The 20,844-nt window shown below is 43.6% G+C and overlaps 1 protein-coding gene across 2 annotated transcripts in view; it reads left to right on the top strand.

Moving 5' to 3' along the window:
• The window catches only part of GRB14 (growth factor receptor bound protein 14), a 66,223-nt gene extending 46,483 nt beyond the window's left edge, over nucleotides 1-19,740 (top strand). For both annotated transcript variants that reach the window (XM_060256990.1, XM_060256989.1), the window contains exons 4-14: nucleotides 1,076-1,197; nucleotides 3,150-3,224; nucleotides 7,290-7,427; nucleotides 10,212-10,322; nucleotides 10,869-10,964; nucleotides 12,639-12,716; nucleotides 15,581-15,697; nucleotides 16,006-16,066; nucleotides 16,168-16,255; nucleotides 17,008-17,101; nucleotides 19,297-19,740. In XM_060256990.1, coding sequence (XP_060112973.1) covers nucleotides 1,076-1,197; nucleotides 3,150-3,224; nucleotides 7,290-7,427; nucleotides 10,212-10,322; nucleotides 10,869-10,964; nucleotides 12,639-12,716; nucleotides 15,581-15,697; nucleotides 16,006-16,066; nucleotides 16,168-16,255; nucleotides 17,008-17,101; nucleotides 19,297-19,443 — 1,127 coding nt within the window. In that variant the 3' untranslated portion in view covers nucleotides 19,444-19,740. The remainder of the gene's footprint in view (nucleotides 1-1,075; nucleotides 1,198-3,149; nucleotides 3,225-7,289; nucleotides 7,428-10,211; nucleotides 10,323-10,868; nucleotides 10,965-12,638; nucleotides 12,717-15,580; nucleotides 15,698-16,005; nucleotides 16,067-16,167; nucleotides 16,256-17,007; nucleotides 17,102-19,296) is intronic.
• The last annotated feature ends 1,104 nt before the right edge of the window (nucleotides 19,741-20,844 follow it).

Raw genomic sequence — 20,844 nt, 5'->3', positions numbered from 1 at the left:
TGCTACCAGAGGAAACAATAGTGACCATGACCAATAGTCTGTCTCACTGTAAGGCTGTGAGTAACTGTGTCTTGTGGGATTCTCTTTTTCAGGAGTTCTTCCCATTTTAATTCCCACTCTGACCTTGCAGAAGTGGGCTAAAAAACAGAAAAAAGCTTGGTGTTTGATCACAGTGCAGTTCTGCACAAATCCAAATGTTATTCTTTTAACAGTCACAGTCTATAATGCAGTGATCTGAGGCAGTAGCATATATAATCTGATTTATGAGTCCGAGCACCAGAGACAACTGTTTTATCTTTCACTGGGACCCCAAGCCCACTCTCCAGGGTTGACAGGCTGTTGTCATACCGATTTCACACTAGAGCTTGTCCCGAGTGGAGAGCCCTTTTGCCCCCAGTCTTCTCTTCATTTTTGCACAAGCTGCTGCAGAGCTAGGAGTTGGCATGCCGCTCTCCTGCGGCAAGCAGAAACCGCTTGCAAGAGGATCTTGGTTGCAGCAGGAAAGTGGCGCTCCGACTCACAGCTCCGCGGCAGCTTGTGCGAAAACCAAGAGAAGCGCCGGGAGCAAAAGGGGCTCTCCACCTGAAAGAAGCCTAGAGCGAAATTGGTCTGATTGCAAGCTGCATGCATTATGGCATTTTTGAAACTGTGGACATAAGCCATGAACAGGCTACTTTTGTCTCTAAGCAACTGTTGCTTCATCTCAAGGGTTCAGGAGTGGGCTAAGCTCAAAGACAAAGCTGGAAATAGGTACTTTACATGTTTGTTTGTTTTTTTGTGGTGCATCTTCTAAGTTTTGCCCTGGATCTTCCGGATAGTTCTGGAAATAACAGTGAAGTGTAGACAAGTCAACTTGTTTGTGCTGTTTTTGCACTACAATTGGAATTGTGCCGCCAATTAAAATACCAGAACAGAGTGGAGAGAAATGTGAAAAGCTAGCAAAACAGTGTTTTATGTTTCTGCCACGGATCCCTGCCATGCTAGCTATGGTGACAACCCACAGCAGTGGGTACAGTGCCAAAGCAGGAATTTCTTAATAGAATATCCTTTTTGTTTGTTTGTTTTATTTCCGCAGAAAGAATAATAGAAGACCACGAAGTGGTGATTGAGGTTCAGTCAAAATGGGGGATTGAAGAAGGCAATAGATTTTATTTTAGAAAAAATTATGCTAAATATGAATTCTTCAAAAACCCTGTGGCAAGTAAAAACAAATCTGCGTGTTTATTTGATTCCGTTGTTGACCATCTCATCACAACTGTTCATGGTGCACAGTAATACGTTTTGATATCTAATTGAAGTCAGGCCACTATTGTGAAACATGACGGATGGTTCTACTGCTCCAACATGTTATCCTGCGGTGTGGGGGCAGGTCCAAATGATTATTATTAAATGTTAGGATTTGAGAAGACTTTTAAAAAAAAGCAGAGTAACAAGGGAAACATTTAGGAGAGAATTTGAGCTCCCTTTAATTTCTACCGTCCTTGCTGTTGTTGTAATCAACTGTTGTTGCATTGCTTTAGCAACCTCGCAGGTCGTTCTTCTAACCTGACTCACCTGCCTGACTCTCCCAATTTGACTACAATTCCCATCCCACTGTTTTCTCACTTAGGGTTGCCAACCTCCAGGTGGGGCCTGGAGATCTCCCAGAATCAGAACTGATATCTAGGCATTCCCCTGAAAGAAAACGGCTGCTTTGGAGGGTGGACTCAATGGCATTATACATTTCTGAGGTCCAGATCTTCTCCAACCCTTCCCTCCCCAGGGTCTGCCCCCCCCCCCAGGTATTTCTCAATGAAAAATTGGCAACCTTATCATCAGTTGAGCCTGGATCTGCAGCATCCAGGCCTCGGATTCAGTGGGAGCTCACAGGAGGGCAGCTTCTGAACTTTTCTGAGAGTTCCACCTCCTTCTTCTGAAAGTTCCATCTCTTTGTCCATTGAATAGTATGTGCAGCTGCATAACAATCCCTGGATGAGCTCCGCCACCTGTTTTTTTTTACAAAATGACCCCTGGCAGAATCCTTCAATGTCTCTCTTTATGAACTTTTTCACACAACCTATGTATTCCGGTATGGAAGCTGGTCAGTTACTGAACAGTAACAGGTTTCTGCTGGCATTTCAGACAGACCCGACTCAGTAACTGGCTGCTACTGGAATACTGTCGCCTTTTCACACAGTCCCGCAGCTGTCCCGGTAGTGAGGCATGCCTGAGTCGTTACTAACAAAGAGCAGCTTCGTTACTGAGCAGTCGTTACTAACAAAGAGCAGTTTTCAACCCATCCTTCCAGGTTGAAATCGGTATGAGGCGCTGTGTGAAATGTCCAATATCTAATCCAGGAGCAGTTTTCACGCCCTTTTTCGCCCGCTGGCGTGGTATCGCCGGCTTTTTTTGGGGGGAACGTCGGATCACAACAGCATCACCATAGGGATGCATGGGTTCCATTAAGATGCCAGAGATCGCCGCCGCTGAAACTTGGTAACTTATCTCAATGGAGCCTAGCCATCTCTATGGTAGTGCTGTTGTGATACATCACTATAGTGCTATAGCGATCTTTGCCCGATGTTCCCCAAAAAATAATAAGCCGGAGATCGCGCGCCGGCAGGCGAAAACGGCTGGCGCTGGTGGAAGCGAGATAAAAGCGGAACAGTGTGAAATGGCTTGCTTCAATCACGGAACCCTACCGGGAAAAAAACCCATGTGTCTGAAAACTCCCATCCCTGTCTCGGATTACTTCAAGGCGGCACAATACCGACTCCCTTCCGGTTTCCACCGGTAAGTGTGAAAAGGCCCTATGAGAGAACTCTGGTAAGTTATACCTGTGGGAAAATCCCTCAGAAGATTATTTGAGTTGAGTAGTCGTTCCCTTGGAAGTTCTGCACTCCAAACTCCTTTGTGTTATATCAGCAATGAGTAGAAGCATTGGTCGTTCTAAGGGTTGCTGCCCAAACTGGTATTGCAAGTAGGAGCACTGCAAGGGCACAGACCATCGTTTTTTCAGGCCAAATGGCTGCTTATGCGGCCTCCCATTTGGAAAACATCCCAATAATGGATCGCAAAAGGAATCTAATTCCAGGCCTTCAGCTCAACAAAGTCAGTTAACAGCTCTGAAGTTTGTTTGGCCTTCTCTCATTTTTGTTTCTCTTCGACAGAATTTTTTCCCGGAGCATCTGGTGTCCTTCTGCAATGAGATCAGTGGAGATGTGAGCCACGCACAGATCCTGCAGGTAATAGTTTCACGTTAAAATAAGAATGTTTGTCTAAGAGGGAGCAAGACCACAGTTTGAGTGCAGTGGTCTTCAGCCCCCATGCCTTGGATCTCAGCTGGACTGAAGGACCCCCCCCCCCTATTTGGCTACTTTAAAGCTGCCATTTTTGTTACTTTTTGGACACACCTGTTACTAAGACCTGTGGTCCATAAGACAAGTGGTCCATTTCCTCCATCTTTCTTTGCATGCACACTGATAGAAGCAGCCAAACAGCGCAGTGATGATTTCCCTTTATCCCAGGCAGTTCCTGTCATGTGACACTAACGTTACATTCTTGGATGTATGAGGTCTGAAAACACTGAAGACTGTTGGCGGTTCTAATAAATCAGTGCTGTAATCCCTCCCTGTTTTCCTGCTATGTTTCTTTTAAAAAGTAAAAGTAATACAAAGAGCAGAGAAATTGGTGAGTGACCAGTGAGTCTGCCTGACGAAGAGTGTTAAGTTAATAATGACTGACTTATTCTTTCATCATTAGAATTCAATTAAGAAAGAAGATCATCCTTTCTCCTTTTTAGCAAACATGGACGAAGGGTAATGTTAACAGTTACTGCTTGAAAGAACATTATAGGAATGGCCTAGTAAAAACTAAACACCCAACATGTGGCCAGATTTATGGATCTGTTTGTCTCTGCAGTGTAACTCAGCATATATAATGTTTGGATCAGTTATCTGACTGATCTGAAATCTCCATTAGGTATCTGAACTTTATCTGTTTTTATTTTAAAAATGTATACCTCACTTTTCCCCCAAAAAGACATTTGAGTCAGAAAATAATGATAGGTTCCATAAAATTACAGTATAAATGGCATATAAATAGAATATCATTGGCATATAAATAGAAGTACCGTAACAACAGTATAGAATAAACGTTGATCACCCACATTTCATAGTAACAACAAAAGGTCATTTCTTCCAATGGCAAATTAAAAATCAGTATAAAAATTAAGCTAAATTAAAAAACAGCTTAATGCAGAATAATAGGTCATTATAGGTGATTTTAACTACCCGCAGATTGATTGGGTCAATATGTGTTCTGGTTGGGAGAAAGAGACTGAGTTTCTTGATGCTCTCAATGACTGTGCTGTGGAGCAGATGGACCCAATAGATGATGTTTGCCTTGACTTCCAGAAAGCTTTTGATAAAGTTCCTCATCAAAGGCTCCTTAGAAAGCTCAAGAGTCATGGAGTAAAAGAACAGGTCCTCTTGTGGATCAAAAACTGGCTAATTAATAGGAAGCAGAGAGTGAGTATAAATGGGCAGTCTTTGCAGTGGAGGACGGTAAGCAGTGGGGTGCTGCAGGGCTCAGTACTGGGTCCCATGCTCTTTAACTTGTTCATAAATGATTTGGAGTTGGGAGTGAGCAGTGAAGTGGCCAAGTTTGCAAATGACACAAATATTTGTTCCATTCCCCCCCGCAAATCTTAGGTTTGCAATAATGAACAATAACATCTGTTTCTCCCCTTTTTCAAAATTTTTGTTTCCAATTTTTTTTTCCTTCCAGAAGAGAGGAATGTTTTGTCTTCATTCCTACTACTGTTTGTAAAATGCCAAAAGTTGTCACACGTTCAACGAAGTTGTGGATCCCTGCTCTAGACCCAATTCATAAAGTCCGTTACTGATCAAAGCCAGTTTCTAGAGTTGCATTTGGATATTTAGTGTTAGCACATCAAAGTGTTTCAGAACAGGCATAACATGCTGACTGTAGCAAGTATCTATTAAGATCCTGCCTGCAGTAATTTAGACAAATTATAGTTTCCAATTTTTTTAAAAGACAATCCCTATGTAAAATTCTAAATTGTTTATTAGTGATGTGATCTGTGTTAATTACAGAAAGTTTGTTAACTCACTGTGCAACAATGCCATTTTTAATTCTAAGTAATTGAAGCCAAGAGAACCCCATGGCGCAGAGTGGGAAAGCTGCAGTACTGCAGTCAAAGTCCTCTGCTCACGACCTGAGTTCGATCCCAGCAGAAGTTGGTTCAGGTAGCCAGCTCCAGGTTGACTCAGCCTTCCATCCTTCCGAAGTCAGTAAAATGAGTACTCAGCTTGCTGAGGGGAAAGTGTAGATGACTGGGGAAGGCAATGGCAAACCACCCCATAAAAAGTCTGCCATGAAAACGTTGTGAAAGCAATGTCACCCCAGAGTCGAAAATGACTGGTGCTTGCACAGGGGACTACCTTTCCCTTTTACCTTTAATTGAAGCCAAGTATTGCTGTCATCTAGGAAAGGGCATTCTTGGTTTCATGGGATATCTGACTGCCATCAAATAGGGTTGCCAGGCTGCAGGTGGGAGCAGGAGATCCCCCAGTTTTGTGGGCTGCTGCCAACCACCTGGCCAGCAGGGGGAAGCCACATCTCCAACTGCCATGACCCCCTATGACAATGTCCCATGGCAATGCTCTGGTTTTGGAGCAAAACTCTATGATTTGAGCCCAAGTTTATGACAGAGTTTGCCCCAAAACCAGAGCATCACCACATGACATCCCCCAGTACAATGACATCATTTCCAGGTGATGTTATGTCAGGGGAGAGCCAGTTTGGTGTAGTGGTTAAGCGTGCGGACTCTTATCTGGGAGAACCGGGTTTGATTCCCCACTCCTCCACTTGCACCTGCTGGAATGGCCTTGGGTCAGCCATAGCTCTGGCAGAGGTTGTCCTTGAAAGGGCAGCTGCCGTGAGAGCCCTCTCCAGCCCCACCCACCTCACAGGGTGTCTGTTGTGGGGGAGCAAGGTAAAGGAGATTGTGAGCCGCTCTGAGACTCTTCGGAGTGGAGGGCGGGATATAAATCCAATATCTTCATCTTCTTCTTCAGGGGATGCCCTGCTTCCCTTCCCCGCCCCGCTCCGCTGGCTCAAGGCAGGGACCTGGCAACCCTAATCAAATAAAAGGTGGCCAGTTAACTTGCAAGAGATACACTGGAACTTTTAACTGATCTGAATTCTATCCCATTGCCTATGTTTCAAAGGCTATACCTAAAATACAGTAGATCCACTGCAGATCAAGGGAGTAGCTATAATGGAATAGTGAGTATGGTAACTCTCAAAAAACATTAATGCAAAGGTTTTGGCCAGACATGATATCACAAAGAAAATGGCTTCCTTTCTTTATCTTCAGCCCAAAGCTTTATACCAGGGGTGGCCAACGGTAGCTCTCCAGATGTTTTTTGCCTACAACTCCCATCAGCCCCAGCCAGCGTGGCCAATGAATGGGGCTGATGGGAGGTGTAGGCAAAAAACATCTGGAGAGCTACCGTTGGCCACCCCTGCTTTATACAATAACAAAGTCTTGTGGCACGTTAAATGTCCTGCAGGGCCCTAATATCCTCTGGGAGCTCATTCCACCAGTGTGGAGCTGCAACTGAGAAGGCCATGATCATCCATCCATCCATCCATCCATCCATCCATCCATCCATCCATTCATTATCTTTAAGTTGTGACAAGATTCTTGTGTGGATTAACATGGCTACCCCTCTGGAATTCAATTTTACAAGTACACTGGAAGGCTGGATGTGAAGGAACTCTTGAGGCCTAGTTGGGCAACATGAAGACCATTTCACTTCTACTGGTGATAACTGTATGGCCTATGAAAAGGACCCCCCATCTGTTACCATTTCTCCTTAAGAAAATGTTTGAGGGAGCTACTGAATAACAATGGGGATGTAAGCCGAGAGTGGATGCAGAATGCATGTAAATCTAGTTTGAGAGAACTGCCACCCTTTCAACATTTCCTTAGCACTAGTGGAGCATGCTAAATGTTCAAAGGACAAAACTGACAAACATCCTTCTCCAAACATCTTAAGAGCTTGGTGCTGTGTTCTGCTTCAATGGAATCAACAGCATAATTCCCACAGGTCTCCTAGAGATCACACTCCCAGACTGTCAGCGCCTTCCAAAGCTCTGCCAGAGGCTCCCTTGTATGTGCAAGGAGTTGTTTGTTTGGTGCAGGTGCACTCTTGTACACCTGGAAAGCTGAAATCTGGTGGGATACAAAGTGTGTGTGTGTTTTCAATTTTACCTTTCAGATGTTTTTAAGTGGCAGTGGGTATCCCGAAATCCACAGTTATTTATATGCTAAAGAACGAGGGAAAAAAACCTGGAAAAAGATGTACTTTTTGTTGCGGAGCTCTGGTCTGTATTATTCCATCAAGGGGATGTCAAAGGTAAGATCAAAACATGCAAACAGAGGTATTTGTTCCATTCCCCCCCCCCCCCCCGCAAATCTTAGGTTTGCAATAATGAACAATAACATCTGTTTCTCCCCTTTTTCAAAATTTTTGTTTCCGATTTTTTTTTTCCTTCCAGAAGAGAGGAATGAAGGCAAAACATAAGTCAGCCCTTATAATAATAATAATAATAATAATAATAATAATAATACCTTTTATTTATATCCCGCCCTCCCCGCCGAGGCAGGCTCAGGGCGGCTAACAACATCAATCAATATAACAAATGATACAGTACTTTAACAGTAGGTAAGAATTAATTAAAATTCTAAAAACAGTAAAAACAATAAAATTAACATCTTGGTGCTATTCTGACAGATAACAAAGTCATTTAAGCAGTCTCTCAGTGTTTAGTCGGTGAAGGCTTCACTAAAGAGGAAGGTCTTGCAGGCCCTGCGGAAACGGTCAAAGTCCCGCAGGGCCCGCACTTCCTCTGGGAGCGGGTTCCACTGGTGTGGGGCCACAACAGAGAAGGCCCGAGTGCAGGTACTCTGCAGTTTTGCTTCCTTATAGTACAAGCCTGGAGTGGCAGTCAATTCTGTGCTGAAATTAGATGAAGACTTGGCCAAATTTTTTTTTTTGGCTTTTTTTATATGTGTGTTAAGTGGATCGATATCATACTCTTTTGGGATCCTTGAATAGGGAGAAAGGTGAACGAGAAATGCAGTAAATAAATGCAAGTCTTGGAGATTAAAAAAAAAACCCCTCTGGTGATAAAAGATGAACTTTCCTTGTAAGTTTAAATGGGCAATCTATCCAGGCCCCAAACTCTGGAAATGTTCTTTCAGGTGGTCAGAAGAAGCTACAGCAATGGAGAGGAATGCAGAAAAAGCACACACACATTCAGTAGTATACTATGATAGAATATATGTTGTTATAAGATGGTTTAACAGGGCAACTCTCCTTGTTCTCAGTTCCCCAGGTAATACTTCGAAGTTAAGAACTATGGGTTCTGCTTAGCAGAATAGGTTACTGTTTCTTCCTCCTCATACACCACTTCTTCTCTGCTGCTGCACCATTATGAATGTTTCCCCCCCTTTTTCTCAGCTTCCATGTGAGGTACTGCTTGACAGCTACTAGTCTAGCAAGAGCTTCCACCCTTTCTCAATTTCTGTCTTTTTAAAAAGGTCTGAGAGTATAAAAAAAATTAGTGTTTGTCATTTACCAGGTGGTGTGAACAACATTCACAGACTCTGCAGGGTGGTGGTGGAGGTGAAGAGAGCCCTCGTGAGGAGAACTTGACAGCCATATGCTGATCGGCCTGGGTTCTTATGCTGTAGTAGAACTTGTGGTCATGAATGGCTGGGATGGAAACTGACCAGCTGATCATGTCATGAAGTTCCTGAAAAAGAAATTCACATACAATAGACCTATGAAACGTGTCCAGTTATAAGAGCCATTTTAAGGGTAGCTTAAAGTCCTAGATGGATTCATGAAAGGTAGCTTTTGAACTTGGGACTAAATGTATCATGTCATATGACATGATAGCCTTCTTAAAGCTTTACAACTGTGCATTTTTTTTAAATCGTCTCTTAAAGGGAGAGGAGTATAACAGTAGCAGTGAAGGTCAGTAACATATGCTTTTTTTGGAACTGCCAGAATTAAAAGTTGTGAGAGAATAGACATATTCTTTTCCCTGCAGCACTCCTTCTACTGGGAAGTGAGAGGACACCTCAAAAGATTACTCTTGGGCTGATCTCCCATTTGCTGATGAGAGAAGAGCCAGAGGAGATGACACAGCATGAGAGTCTTGTGCTCCATGTCCTCTGGTATTGGGTGTTGTTTAGGATGGCTGGACTGGTCAGGTCCTTACCTTCACTTAGTAGAGTGCTCTTTCTGAGCTTCAGCGCAGCAGTGTGGCCTAGTCTAGTGGTTACCACACTATCTCACCAACTGCACGGAGAGCCTTTGCTTTAAGTTAAACCAATACTGGTTGATTTATTTAAAGAAACATAACATATAAGTGTAGTGGAGAGAAAGAGTGACTTATCTATTCTAGCTAACTACGGATAGCTTTGGATTGATCGTAGGCCATCTGCTTAGTTCAGATCAGGAGGAGAGACACCATGCTGTTCCTCCTGATGCATGCAGGGAAGAAGGAGGAGGAGAGCAAGGAAGAAGGAAGTTCCCTGAGATTACATTCTACTAGTTAGAGAGGGTGAGTGAAAGCAGAGCAGACAGGAAGGAGACTGATATTGCCCTAGCTATCTAGCTTGCTCTTTGGTGTTTGTAGTTTTGGAGGGACTGAGCAAGAAACATCACCAGTCTGTTCTTCTTATACTCTGCTTCTGCCCAGTTCTTCCATTGTGAAACAGGCTGGATGGTGGTGGTGGTGGACTGTCTGTTGGACACTGGGCCTCGGTATGTACCTGACCATAGCAGTTTTGAGATCCCCGCGAACTCCAAAGCAGAAAACAGACCATTGATTGCAAAGTAATGGGTATGAAGCTGTACTGTCAGTGACAGCTTGAGTGTTGAACTCATTTTGCACCTTGTAGCTGCAGGCCTAGAAAGATGGTAGACAGGATTATGGCTACCTTTAGCACAATTCCATATGGGCTCAGGGTAAACTGCCAGCTCAGTGAGTTCCTTTGGCGTTGTCATCAGCAGCGACACCTAGGATGCTGAAACACCTCTCTTCTCTTTGCAGATTTTATATTTTACGTTACAGAAGAGTCGTCTCCTCTTAGCGCAGTATGTAATGGCTTCGCCTCTTCCTTCTAGGAGCCGAGGCACTTGCAACTATTCAGTGAATTCAGCAGTAGTGATGTGTATATGTCTTTGACAGGCAAAAAGATACCCGGAGCGCCAGTCAGCTATGGGTTCTGCTTTAAGGTAAATGCTTAGCATATATAAACATATATACACACACCCACAGAGTACAGCAGTTTCTTGAGGAGCGGGGGAGCACTCTGTTTGCCAAGATTTCTTTTTGAAGAAGCGGGGGAGGGGAGATCCCACATTCATTGATTCCCCACTCCACCACTTGCACCTGCTAGCATGGCCTTGGGTCAGCCATAGCTCTGGCAGAGGTTGTCCTTGAAAAAGCAGCTGCTGTGAGAGCCCTTTCCAGCCCCACCCACCTCACAGGGTGACTGTTGTGGGGGAGGAAGGTAAAGGAGATTGTGAGCCGCTCTGAGACTCTTTGGAGTAGAGGACGGGATATAAATCCAATATCTTCATTTACCTCACAGGGTGACTGTTGTGGGGGAGGAAGGTAAAGGAGATTGTGAGCCGCTCTGAGACTCTTTGGAGTGGAGGGCGGGATATAAATCCAATATCTTCTTCATTGACGAACTGGGAGAATTAGTGGCCTTTATTTCAACAGGTGTTGCCTTCAAGATAGGAATTAATGCTAAACACTGTGCTGTGGCTTTCTAGCCTCACAAAGCAGGAGCTGCCGGAGACCTGAAACGGCTTTATGCAGACAGCGAGCAGAAAAGGACCTGCTGGGTGACGGCGATTCGTTTGTGGAAGGTAAAAAGGAAATAAAAACCCTTTTGCTTAATCATCCTTAATAATTTCTGCATTTTATTTTATTTTTTTAAAAAATTAGATATTTAGAGTGGTAGCGGAAAGTGCTGACAAGTCACCGCTGCTTTGCGGTGACCCTATAGAGTTTTCAAGGCAAGAGACATTCAGAGGTGGTTTTGGCATTGCCCGCCTCTGTGTAGCGACGCTGGTATTCCTTGGAACTCTCCCATCCAAATACTGTATTAGATATTGGATTTATATCCCGCCCTCCACTCTGAAGAGTCTCAGAGCGACTCACAATCTCTTTTACCTTCCCCCTCCCACAACAGACACCCTGTGAGGTGGGTGGGGCTGGAGAGGGCTCTCCCAGCAGCTGCCCTTTCAAGGACAACCTCTGCCAGAGCTATGGCTGACCCAAGGCCATTCCAGCAGGTGCAAGTGGAGGAGTGGGGAATCAAACCCGGTTCTCCCAGATAAGAGTCCACCACACCAAACTGGCTCTCTACACCAAACTGGCTCTCTATTAGCCAGGGCCAGTGGGTTTTTTTTTTTTTTTTGAGCAGGAACACAATTCCGGCTGTCTTGGCATCAGGGGGTGTGGCTTAATAGGCAAATGAGTTCTTGCTGGGCTTTTTCTACAAAAAAGCACTGTGTGAATCAATGGTGACATCAGGGGGTGTGGCCTAATATGCAAATTGATTTTTCTACCAAAAAAAAAAAACCTGGCCAGGGCTGATCTTGCTTAGGTTCCAAGATCTGACAAGATTGAGCTAGCGTGGGCTACACAGACCAGGTATATTTATGCCCTGCTTTTTTCTTTAATGGGAACCCAAAGTTGCTCTTCTTCTCCCTTCTTCTACTTTAATCCCATAATACCGCCCCTATGGGGTAACTGAGGTACGAGGGAGTGTGTAACCGGCCCAAGATCAACCCAGTCAGCATCCATGACCAAATGGAGATTCAGGCCGCATCTGGAAGCAGAAAGGCAGAAGCAAGGCGGCTTGGTGTGTGAAACTGCCAAGCCATCTGAAGCTGCTTCCACCTTTCCCCTCCCTGAAAACCTGCCCAGAGTGGTTGAGCGCATGAGCGCTTACCTTATGGGGGAGAAATGTTTGCGTGGAGAGTTGACTTTGTGGCATTTTACTCTGCTATGGTTCTGCTGTCCCCAGGCTCTGCCCCCAAATTCTCCAGATATGTCCCAACTCAGAGCTGGCAACCCTTGTATATACACAGGGATATACTTCTCTATCCACCTTCACACCTTTGGGGTCCATGCAGGAGATGAGAGGACAGAGAGAGGAGGCTAATCCTGCAAGCCATCTGATGGGTGCCACAGTCTACCCCCACGTGTTCTAGTACCAGCCGGAAAGCTCTGAGGTATAGAGAGGAAAGTGAACGCCATCTGCAATTCAGGGTCATCTGTTTTTGAGTTTAATCTTTGCTTTCTAAGAGGGTTGTCTTCCTTCCAGATACATATGGTATTTGCTATTAATTGATGATAGAATTTGAGTAGCTGGATCTCCGGGTAGCTGCTTCTTGCATGTGTAGGGTGGAAAAGCTATCACTGGCAGACTCAATGTATGATGGAAACCTGTGGCTATCTGATTCTTCCACTGGTGGTCTTGGACTGTGGTTCATAAATCCACAACCTAGTGATAATGGTTATTTTGTTTTTAGCATGGAATGCAACTGTATCAGAATTACATGCAACCGTATCACGGTAGAGGTGGCTGCGGTTCTCTTAATACACCTACGGTAGGTATTTCTGCTTCTTCAGTTTATATCCTGACTTACTTCTGTGGACCTCAAGGCCACATGCAGAGGGTTTTTTAGGGGACCTTAGAATCATAGAATAATAGAGTTGGGAGGGACCTCCAGGGTCATCTAGCCCAACCCCCTGCACAATGCAGGAAATTCACAAACATCTCCTCCTAAATTCACAGGATCCACATTGCTGTCAGATGGCCATCTAGCCTCTGTTTAAAAACCTCCAAGGAAGGAGAGCCCACCACCTCCTGAGAAAGTCTGTTCCACTGAGGAACCTCTCTAACTGTCATGAAGTTCTTCCTAATGTTGAGCCGGAAACTTTTCTAATTTAATTTCAACCCATTGGTTCTGGTCCTACCTTCTGGGGCCACAGAAAACAATCCCACACTATCCTCAATATGACAGCCCTTCAAGTACTTGAAGATTGTGATCATATCACCTCTCAGTCACCTCCTCTCCAGGCTAAACATGCCCAGCTCCTTCAACCGTTCTTCATAGGACTTGGTCTCCAGACCCCTCACCATCTTTGTTGCCCTCCTCTGGACATGTTCCAGCTTGTCTATCCTTCTTAAAACGTGGTGCCCAAAACTAAACACAATACTCCAGTTAGGCACAGCTTAACTCATTAGAGTGGTTGTGTTCATGTACCTTGGGGCCATACCCTGCATAAGTTCGTGACGCCTGTGTCATATATGCATACCCTACTGTATTGAATTCCTTGCATGCCCAATCAAATAAAATTTAAAAATTACTGTACTTTTAGCCACTTCCTCCTTTTGATTTTTAACATTTATTTATTTATTTATTTTAATTTATACTCCGTCCCTCCCACAAACAACTCAGGACAGCTGCCAACAAGAATAACAACGATAAGAACATTAAAATATCAAAATTGCAATATAAATATAACACAATTATTAAAATCTTAGATATAACAACAATAAAACAGTCTGGCATCAGTATTCTACAGACTACACTCCACATGTAGTGGACAAATGCATTCCCTTAGACCTGGAATTTCCCGCTACCCACGAAGAAACATTCTTTATGTGTGTTGCCCTATCAAGCTCTTCCAGTGGCCCTATCTAGCTCCTCCACTCACCATACTGCTAGAGAGAACAAATAGGGGACTTGGAAATAATTGCAGGAGAGAGGAACTGTCTGGAAAACCCACAACCCAGAATCTGATTCTGCATTGTGTAACATATCATGCCTGATACTTTGTTTCTGGGATTGTTTCTAATTTTTATAATCCTAGTTCTATTGCATTGCTTGTTAAATGCCTCATGCTATTTGACTGCATTGTTTTACATGGTGTAATACACCCTAAGTCTCGGTTAGAAAGGTAAAGAAATGAAGTTTTCAGTGGCTGGATTAGGTTAACTTCCCCTCCTACTTGCTTTCCTTTCAACTAAGTGTTCATGTCAAAAGGGAACAGCCCATTTACTACCAGATAACAGTGGTAACGATGATGTCATTGAAAGAAACCCGATATTATAAACTATTACATTTTTACATTCACGGCAAAAAAACAAACTATATTCCTGCCTGACAAATCATATTAGTACAGTCCCTTTCCGTTAAGTTTTTTTTATGTCAGTGGACTTAGTGGTGAAAAGGGCTATCAAGTAGCAGTCTCCTTATGGCAGCCCTGTAGGGTTTTGAAGACAAGAGGTTTGCTGTTGCCTGCCTCTGGGCTTCCTTGATGGTTTCTCCTCCAAGTACTAACCAGGGCTGACCCCGCTTAACTTCTCAGATCTGACAAGATCAGGCTAGCTGGACTACCCAGTCAGGGCAGTGGCTTTAAAAGGGTAAAGGTTGTCCCCTGCGCAAGCACCAGTCATTTCCGACTCTGGGGTGACGTCGCATCACGACGTTTTCACGGCAGACTTTTTTTTACAGGGTGGTTTGCCCATTGCCTTCCCCAGTCAGCTACACTTCCCCCCTCATTTTACTGACTTCGGAAGGATGGAATGCTGAGTCGACCTCGAGCCAGCTACCTGAACCCAGCTTCCTCCAGGATTGAACTCAGGTCGTGAGCAGAGAGTTCAGACTGCAGTACTGCAGCTTTACCGCTCTGCACCACGGGGGTGCTTTGGAAGGGTGTAAATCTGTTTAAGATTGCACTGGCAGTCTTAGAAATAATTTCAGTAATCATCAGGGCTCGTTTTGTAGCAGGAGCTCCTTTGCATGTAAGGCCACACACCCTTGATGTAGCCAGTCCTCCATGAGCTTACTGGGCTTTTATTACAGGGCCTACTGTAAGCTCTTGGAGGACTGGCTACATCAGGGGTGTGTGGCCTAATATGCAAAGGAGCTCCTGCTACAAAATGAGCCCTGCTAATCATTCCTCCTTTTTATAGGGTATGATGAATTCTTCAACCCCAAGTTGTCATAGTTCTAGCTGCTGTGAGAAAATTACCTTATCAGTTCTTCTTGTTATTTATTTGATTTGTTAGTCACCCTACATCTGCTCATGCAGCGCTCTGAGCAATGTAGAACAAAAAGGCATGGAGCCGTAAAGTTAGACATAAAGTTAGTGTATATGCCTTATGATACTCTTTTGCGCTAGATGTCCCGTGTAAAATTGCTGTGCCGTCACATGACAGAGAAGAAGTTAAAAACCCTGTTGTAGATGGGATATCCTTTAGAATGCATTCATCTTAAAGACTACATACAGAATACTTTTTTTTCTAATTCTTAATTTCCTGTTGGTTAATCAATATTGGTTAATCATTCGATCCTTCTGGGTGGACTTCACTGAAGACTTACGGCTCTGAGGATGATGCAGACGTTAAAAATAAGAATTGTTTTGGCTCGATCCACTCTAAAACATATGTTTCCTTTGGCAGAGAAGCGTTTCAGAGAATTCTCTTGTGGCCATGGACTTCACAGGACATAAATCCAGAGTTATTGAAAACCCCTCAGAAGCTCTGTCAGTTGCAGTTGAAGAAGGATTAGCATGGCGGGTATGAAATCTCGAGGTTTTGTTGTTGTTGTTGTTATTTTTTTAAAAAAAATCTAATTTGCTTTTTTCACCTCTATTTATTTTGAAAGTGTAGTGTAGCGGTTAAGAGCAGCAGAATCTGATCTGGAGAACCAGATTTGATTCCGTGCCCCTTCACATGAAGCCTGCTGGGTGACCTATCCGAGGTCTCTCAGCCCCACCCAAGGGATCTGCTGTGGGGAAAGGAAGGGAAGGTGATTGTAAGCTGCTTTGAGACGTCTTAAGGTAGAATAAAAACCAGCTCTTCTTTTTCTTTTCCTTTCCATCCAGAAAAAAGGCTGTTTACGACTTTGTAGCCCCTCCACTTTGCAAAATGCCCCATCAAACATAGGTCAGTACAAAACTTCCGGTTTTGTGGAATGTAGTCATTTTGCCTTGCGCTCAAATCCTTCCGGCAAGATTTTATTTCTCACCTGTTCCTGGTATTTCCAGCCATACACAGTTCTCAGCCGTGGTTTCACCACAAGATCTCTAGAGAGGAGGCTCATCAGCTGATTCTGAGGCAAGGACTGGTGGATGGGTAAGATTTTTTTAACTTATAGCTTTTCTTGGGCAGTGAAGTGTTCAGCTATTTGACAGTTCTTTGTTCTCAAAGGCCGAATGGCTTAACTGGAAGATGAACCACTGGTGAGCTGCCTTAGCTTGTGATTTTGATGCTCTGGCGCACAGCACTAGTATGGATTTTGTGGGACAGGCTTAATGGACTCCCTTTGGAAGAGAGATACCTGTCGTTTCCCTGTTTCACTTCCTGTACCTCAGAAGCATCAGAACAGGTTCATGGGTGCCGCAGGATTCCTTGTATAGTCCTCCTTGGCATGTTCCATTTTAGGCAGAGGGTGGAGAATTGAATATTTGAATGTTTAATATCACCACCACCCCAAGAGGGAGGGAGGGAGGGAAGGGAAGGAAGAGAGAAAGAAAGAAAGAAAGAAAGAGAGAGAGAGAGAGAGAGAGAAAGAAAGAAAGAAAGAAAGAAAGAAAGAAAGAAAGAAAGAAAGAAAGAAAGAAAGAAAGAAAGAAAGAAAGAAAGAAAGAAAGAAAGAAAGAAAGAAAGAAAGAACCAAACCAAACCCTGCTGGCACATGTAAAGAGAGCCTCCCTGTCATGGTAATGTGTTACGTTTGCCAGAAAATGAAGGCTTTTGTCTGGTACAAAATGATGTTTGTAATCCCCACAAAAATCTGATCAGGATAACCTCAGAAGATAGTTGCAATTTAGCATTACCCCACCTCCACAATGTTTGACTTCTTTTTCCCCCCCTCTTCCCTTTAGAGTTTTCTTGGTACGGGATAGCCAAAGTAACCCCAAAACCTTTGTGCTGTCATTGAGCCATGGATTAAAAATCAAGCACTTCCAAATTGTGCCAGTAAGTAACCAGTAAATTTGTGGAGTAATGCAATACACTACAGTGGTTGATAAAGTAAGGCCAAGACAGAGATGAATGTTTTGGTAATGCATTCTGCTTATAGCCATTGAAGCCTGCTGTTTGCAAGCATCTGTGAAAGAAGCAGTTTCTAAATTTAAAAGCCATCTCAACATGAAAATGGGATTCTAATGGGGGAGTCTATTGACTGCTCCCTATTGTTTCCCCATTAGCATGATCCATGTGTCAATAGCGAATATTCTCTCTGGGTACAAACTTGCCATTCTGGCCTCATAATTGTTTCCCCTGTGTGTTCCAAAGGTCCCAGGGGACAACCAACACTTGCCAGAATCTTTGCTTGTTGAGAAGCAGGAGCAAGTGGAACTTCATAGAGCTGAAAAGAGAAAGGGGAGATTTGTTTAAAAAACTAAGGGTGATTCCGCACTAACTTTGCTCCGTGCCACGCTTCCGTTTCTTTCCAGAACAAGGTAGCGATTTTGCACCAGCTGCTTTGCGCCACCATTTTGCGCCAAGACAACCTGTGATTTGTCCTGTTTGCAGCGTAGACCTGTTTTTTTCAGGTTTACACTGCAGTACGGCAAATCGTGGGTTGCCCTGGCACAAAATGGCATGGAGCAACTGGTGTGAAATCGCTAGCTTGCTCCAGAGAGAAATGGAAGCCTGGTGCAGAGCAAGGTTAGTGTGGAATCAGCCTAAGAATAAAGACAACCCACCCCCGTCCCCAATGGCTGAAGGACTCCAGTTCATGGCAGTGCTTAATCTTCTGTATTTTTCCAGTTCTTTTGTTACGGGAAACTTACTATACTCTAACCAAGTTAACCAAGGTCTCCTAGTTTCAGATGGTACTTCCTGAGTCTGTGAAAGCAAAATGATTGTCTGTTTGACTATTTGTGACTGTAAGATTATCTTATCAGATAATCTTATCACTACACCAGTTTGGTGTAGTGGTTAAGTGTGTGGACTCTTATCTGGGAGAACTAGTTTTGATTCCCCAATCCTCCAATTGCAGCTGCTGGAATGGCCTTGGTTCAGCCCTAGCTCTCACAGAGCTGTCTTTTGAAAGGGCAGCTTCTGGGAGAGCTCTCTCAGCCCCGCCTACTTCACAGGGTGTCTGTTGTGGGGTAGGAAGGTAAAGGAGACCATAAGCCACTCTGAGTTTCAGAGTGAAGGGCAGGGTATAAATCCAATATCATTATCACCACGACCCCCTCCCCCTCCTCCAGTTGCAAAACGTATTATTTAGTGTAGTGTGAACACACCCATTGACTGACTTGGTTCAAGGCAGCTTCATGTGTTCAAGAATTTAGCAGTGTAATCCTAATCAGGTCTACTTAGAACCCTATCTTACCCAAGGCTATTTAGTAAAGCTTACTCCCAGGATACTGATCTTAGGATGACATTGTAAGTTGCTTACAGGTTTATTCCTGCTGCAAAAAAAACCTACTGTGGTTGTGTAGGGCACTTAACTTCATTGGCTTGTCAGCAGGGTGGGCATACTGTCTGAAATAATGTGTTTGTTTGCAATTGTAACCTCCATGCATCCAACCTGTTTTTGATTTTTTTTTCTCCTGTCCTAAGTCTTCTGAAGGTTAGGGAAGCACTGAGTCAGTGCACTGTGGAGACAGTGGCCATCTCTGACTTTTCTGTGATTACAGTGGAGCTAGAGGACATATAAACTATATGCATCAGGAGGAGAGGTCGATGGGAGAATACAGAGAGGAGCACCAGACTGGGTATAGATTGAGCAGGTTTTGGGAATAGCAAGAGAAAATGGGAGGAAGAATATTGCATAGAGCTAGGCAAACAGAGTGGTTGGTGTGCTGGACTAGGATTCAGGGGTTTGAATCCCTACTCTGCCCTGAAACTCAATGAATGACCTTGAGGCATTCTCTGTTGATGAATCTCTCAGGATTACTGAGGGGATAAAATGTGTTTCATACAGAACTGTGGAACATGTTGGCTCTGTTTAGGAGGGATCTGTTAAAACTTTGGTATTGACAAGCACAGCTGAGCAGGTTTAATACTCCAGTGATGCTGGTCTGAGTTAGGCATGTGCACAATTGCACTCTGCACATTTAAAATAAACTTAGCCTAGACATTTTTTGTCAAAATTAAAGGTTTATTTTAAAAAAAAATCTCCATCCAAGGTGGATTATTTTGTTTTTCTCTTTTTGCAGTTGGATGAGGATGGCAAACTATTTTATACACTGGATGATGGTCACACCAGATTCTCTGATCTTATTCAGCTAGTGGAATTCTACCAGCTCAATAAAGGCTTTCTTCCTTGCAGGTTAAAACATTATTGTGCCCAGATTGCACTTTAATTGAAATGGCAACGTCTCGCCAAAGCCTCCTAGAATTTAAAGGTAGAATGCATTTTTTTAAAATAACAGTCTCTTAAATGAAGGGACTATAAAGTCAATGCACTTGGTGAATGTCAGATTTTGGCTTAAAAAAGCAGAGTTTGTGTGTGTCACAGAAAAACAAAGAATCTGCTACTTCTGGGTTAGAATCGACTAATCAATGGTGATCTTCCAAAAATCTCAAAAATAAATTATGTAATGGTGTATAATGCTGCATTCTTAGGAAATATTTTTTCAAATAAATGTTTTTTTCCCCTCTCTAGTTTTCTTTATACTTTTAAAGATGATTTCTAGTTTTTTATCGCTTCTCAGCCTTTGGGCTAAGATCAGATGTAGCATCCTTGTTTCTGCTGTACACTAATTGTGTGTAAAGAGCATGGTGTTGCTTCACTGTGAGAATGAACACACACAATGTGTAGATATGAAGCCTAATAGGGCACTATATTTTCGAATGCTGTTTGCTGGTTTACAAAATTTGGCCTTTCAGCTGTTTTTTTTTTTTAATTTGACAAATTTCAGTGATAAAATTCTCATAGTGGCATTTGATTTCATTTCTCTCTCCCTCTCTCTCGAAAGGTGATTCATGCATATAGTACAAAGAATTTGCGTGCACCACAAGGGTGTGCTGGATCCTAGTTTCAGAGATTAAACAGAACTGCAGTCTTCAAAACTCACTGAAGTTAATGGGGTAAGACGGGCATAACTCTGTTTGGGATTGCACTGCAGTTAGAGCAGAAATGATCACATTGGGGAGAGACGGTGGCTCAGTGGCAGAGCATCTGCTTGGTAAGCAGAAGGTCCCAGGTTCAATCCCCGGCATCTTCAAAAAAGGGTCCAGGCAAAATGGTGTGAAAAAAACCCTCAGCTTGAGACCCTGGAAAGCCCCTGCCAGTCTGAGAAGACAATACTGACTTTGATGGACCGAGGGTCTGATTCAGTATAAGGCAGCTTCATCTGTTCATATATGTTCATATGTCTCTGTTGAGATGGTACTGAGTCTCTAACTAGCAACTTAATTCCACTACCCTTTCTGCTCTTGTCTCCTTTCCCCTCGCTCAGCTCACCGTAGAATAAGGAGCTCAGCATCCCCTTGTTGTCGCCAACATAGATCTTTAGAAGGTTACTGCCATTCAGTATGGGAAATTCTGTTTAATCATCATGACAAATAAATACTGAAGGCCTTATCCTCCAGCTTCTTTTCCCTCCTAAAGTTACAAAGGTCCACTGTTCTCCATAGGCTAACAGCCCTCAGGTCTGGATGGGGGATGCTCCTGGTTTCAGGGGCTTCTCTCTGCTGTGGATCTGCTGGCAGGCAGGGGAAGCCCCTCCCTTAACCAGGGACATTGTTATACAATGACATAT

Source organism: Heteronotia binoei, chromosome 16 (genome assembly GCF_032191835.1).
Source record: "Heteronotia binoei isolate CCM8104 ecotype False Entrance Well chromosome 16, APGP_CSIRO_Hbin_v1, whole genome shotgun sequence".
In the NCBI taxonomy this organism is placed as follows: Eukaryota; Metazoa; Chordata; class Lepidosauria; order Squamata; family Gekkonidae; genus Heteronotia; species Heteronotia binoei.
Note: the sequence above shows the minus strand (reverse complement) of the source record. Positions and strands in the feature narration are given on the sequence as shown.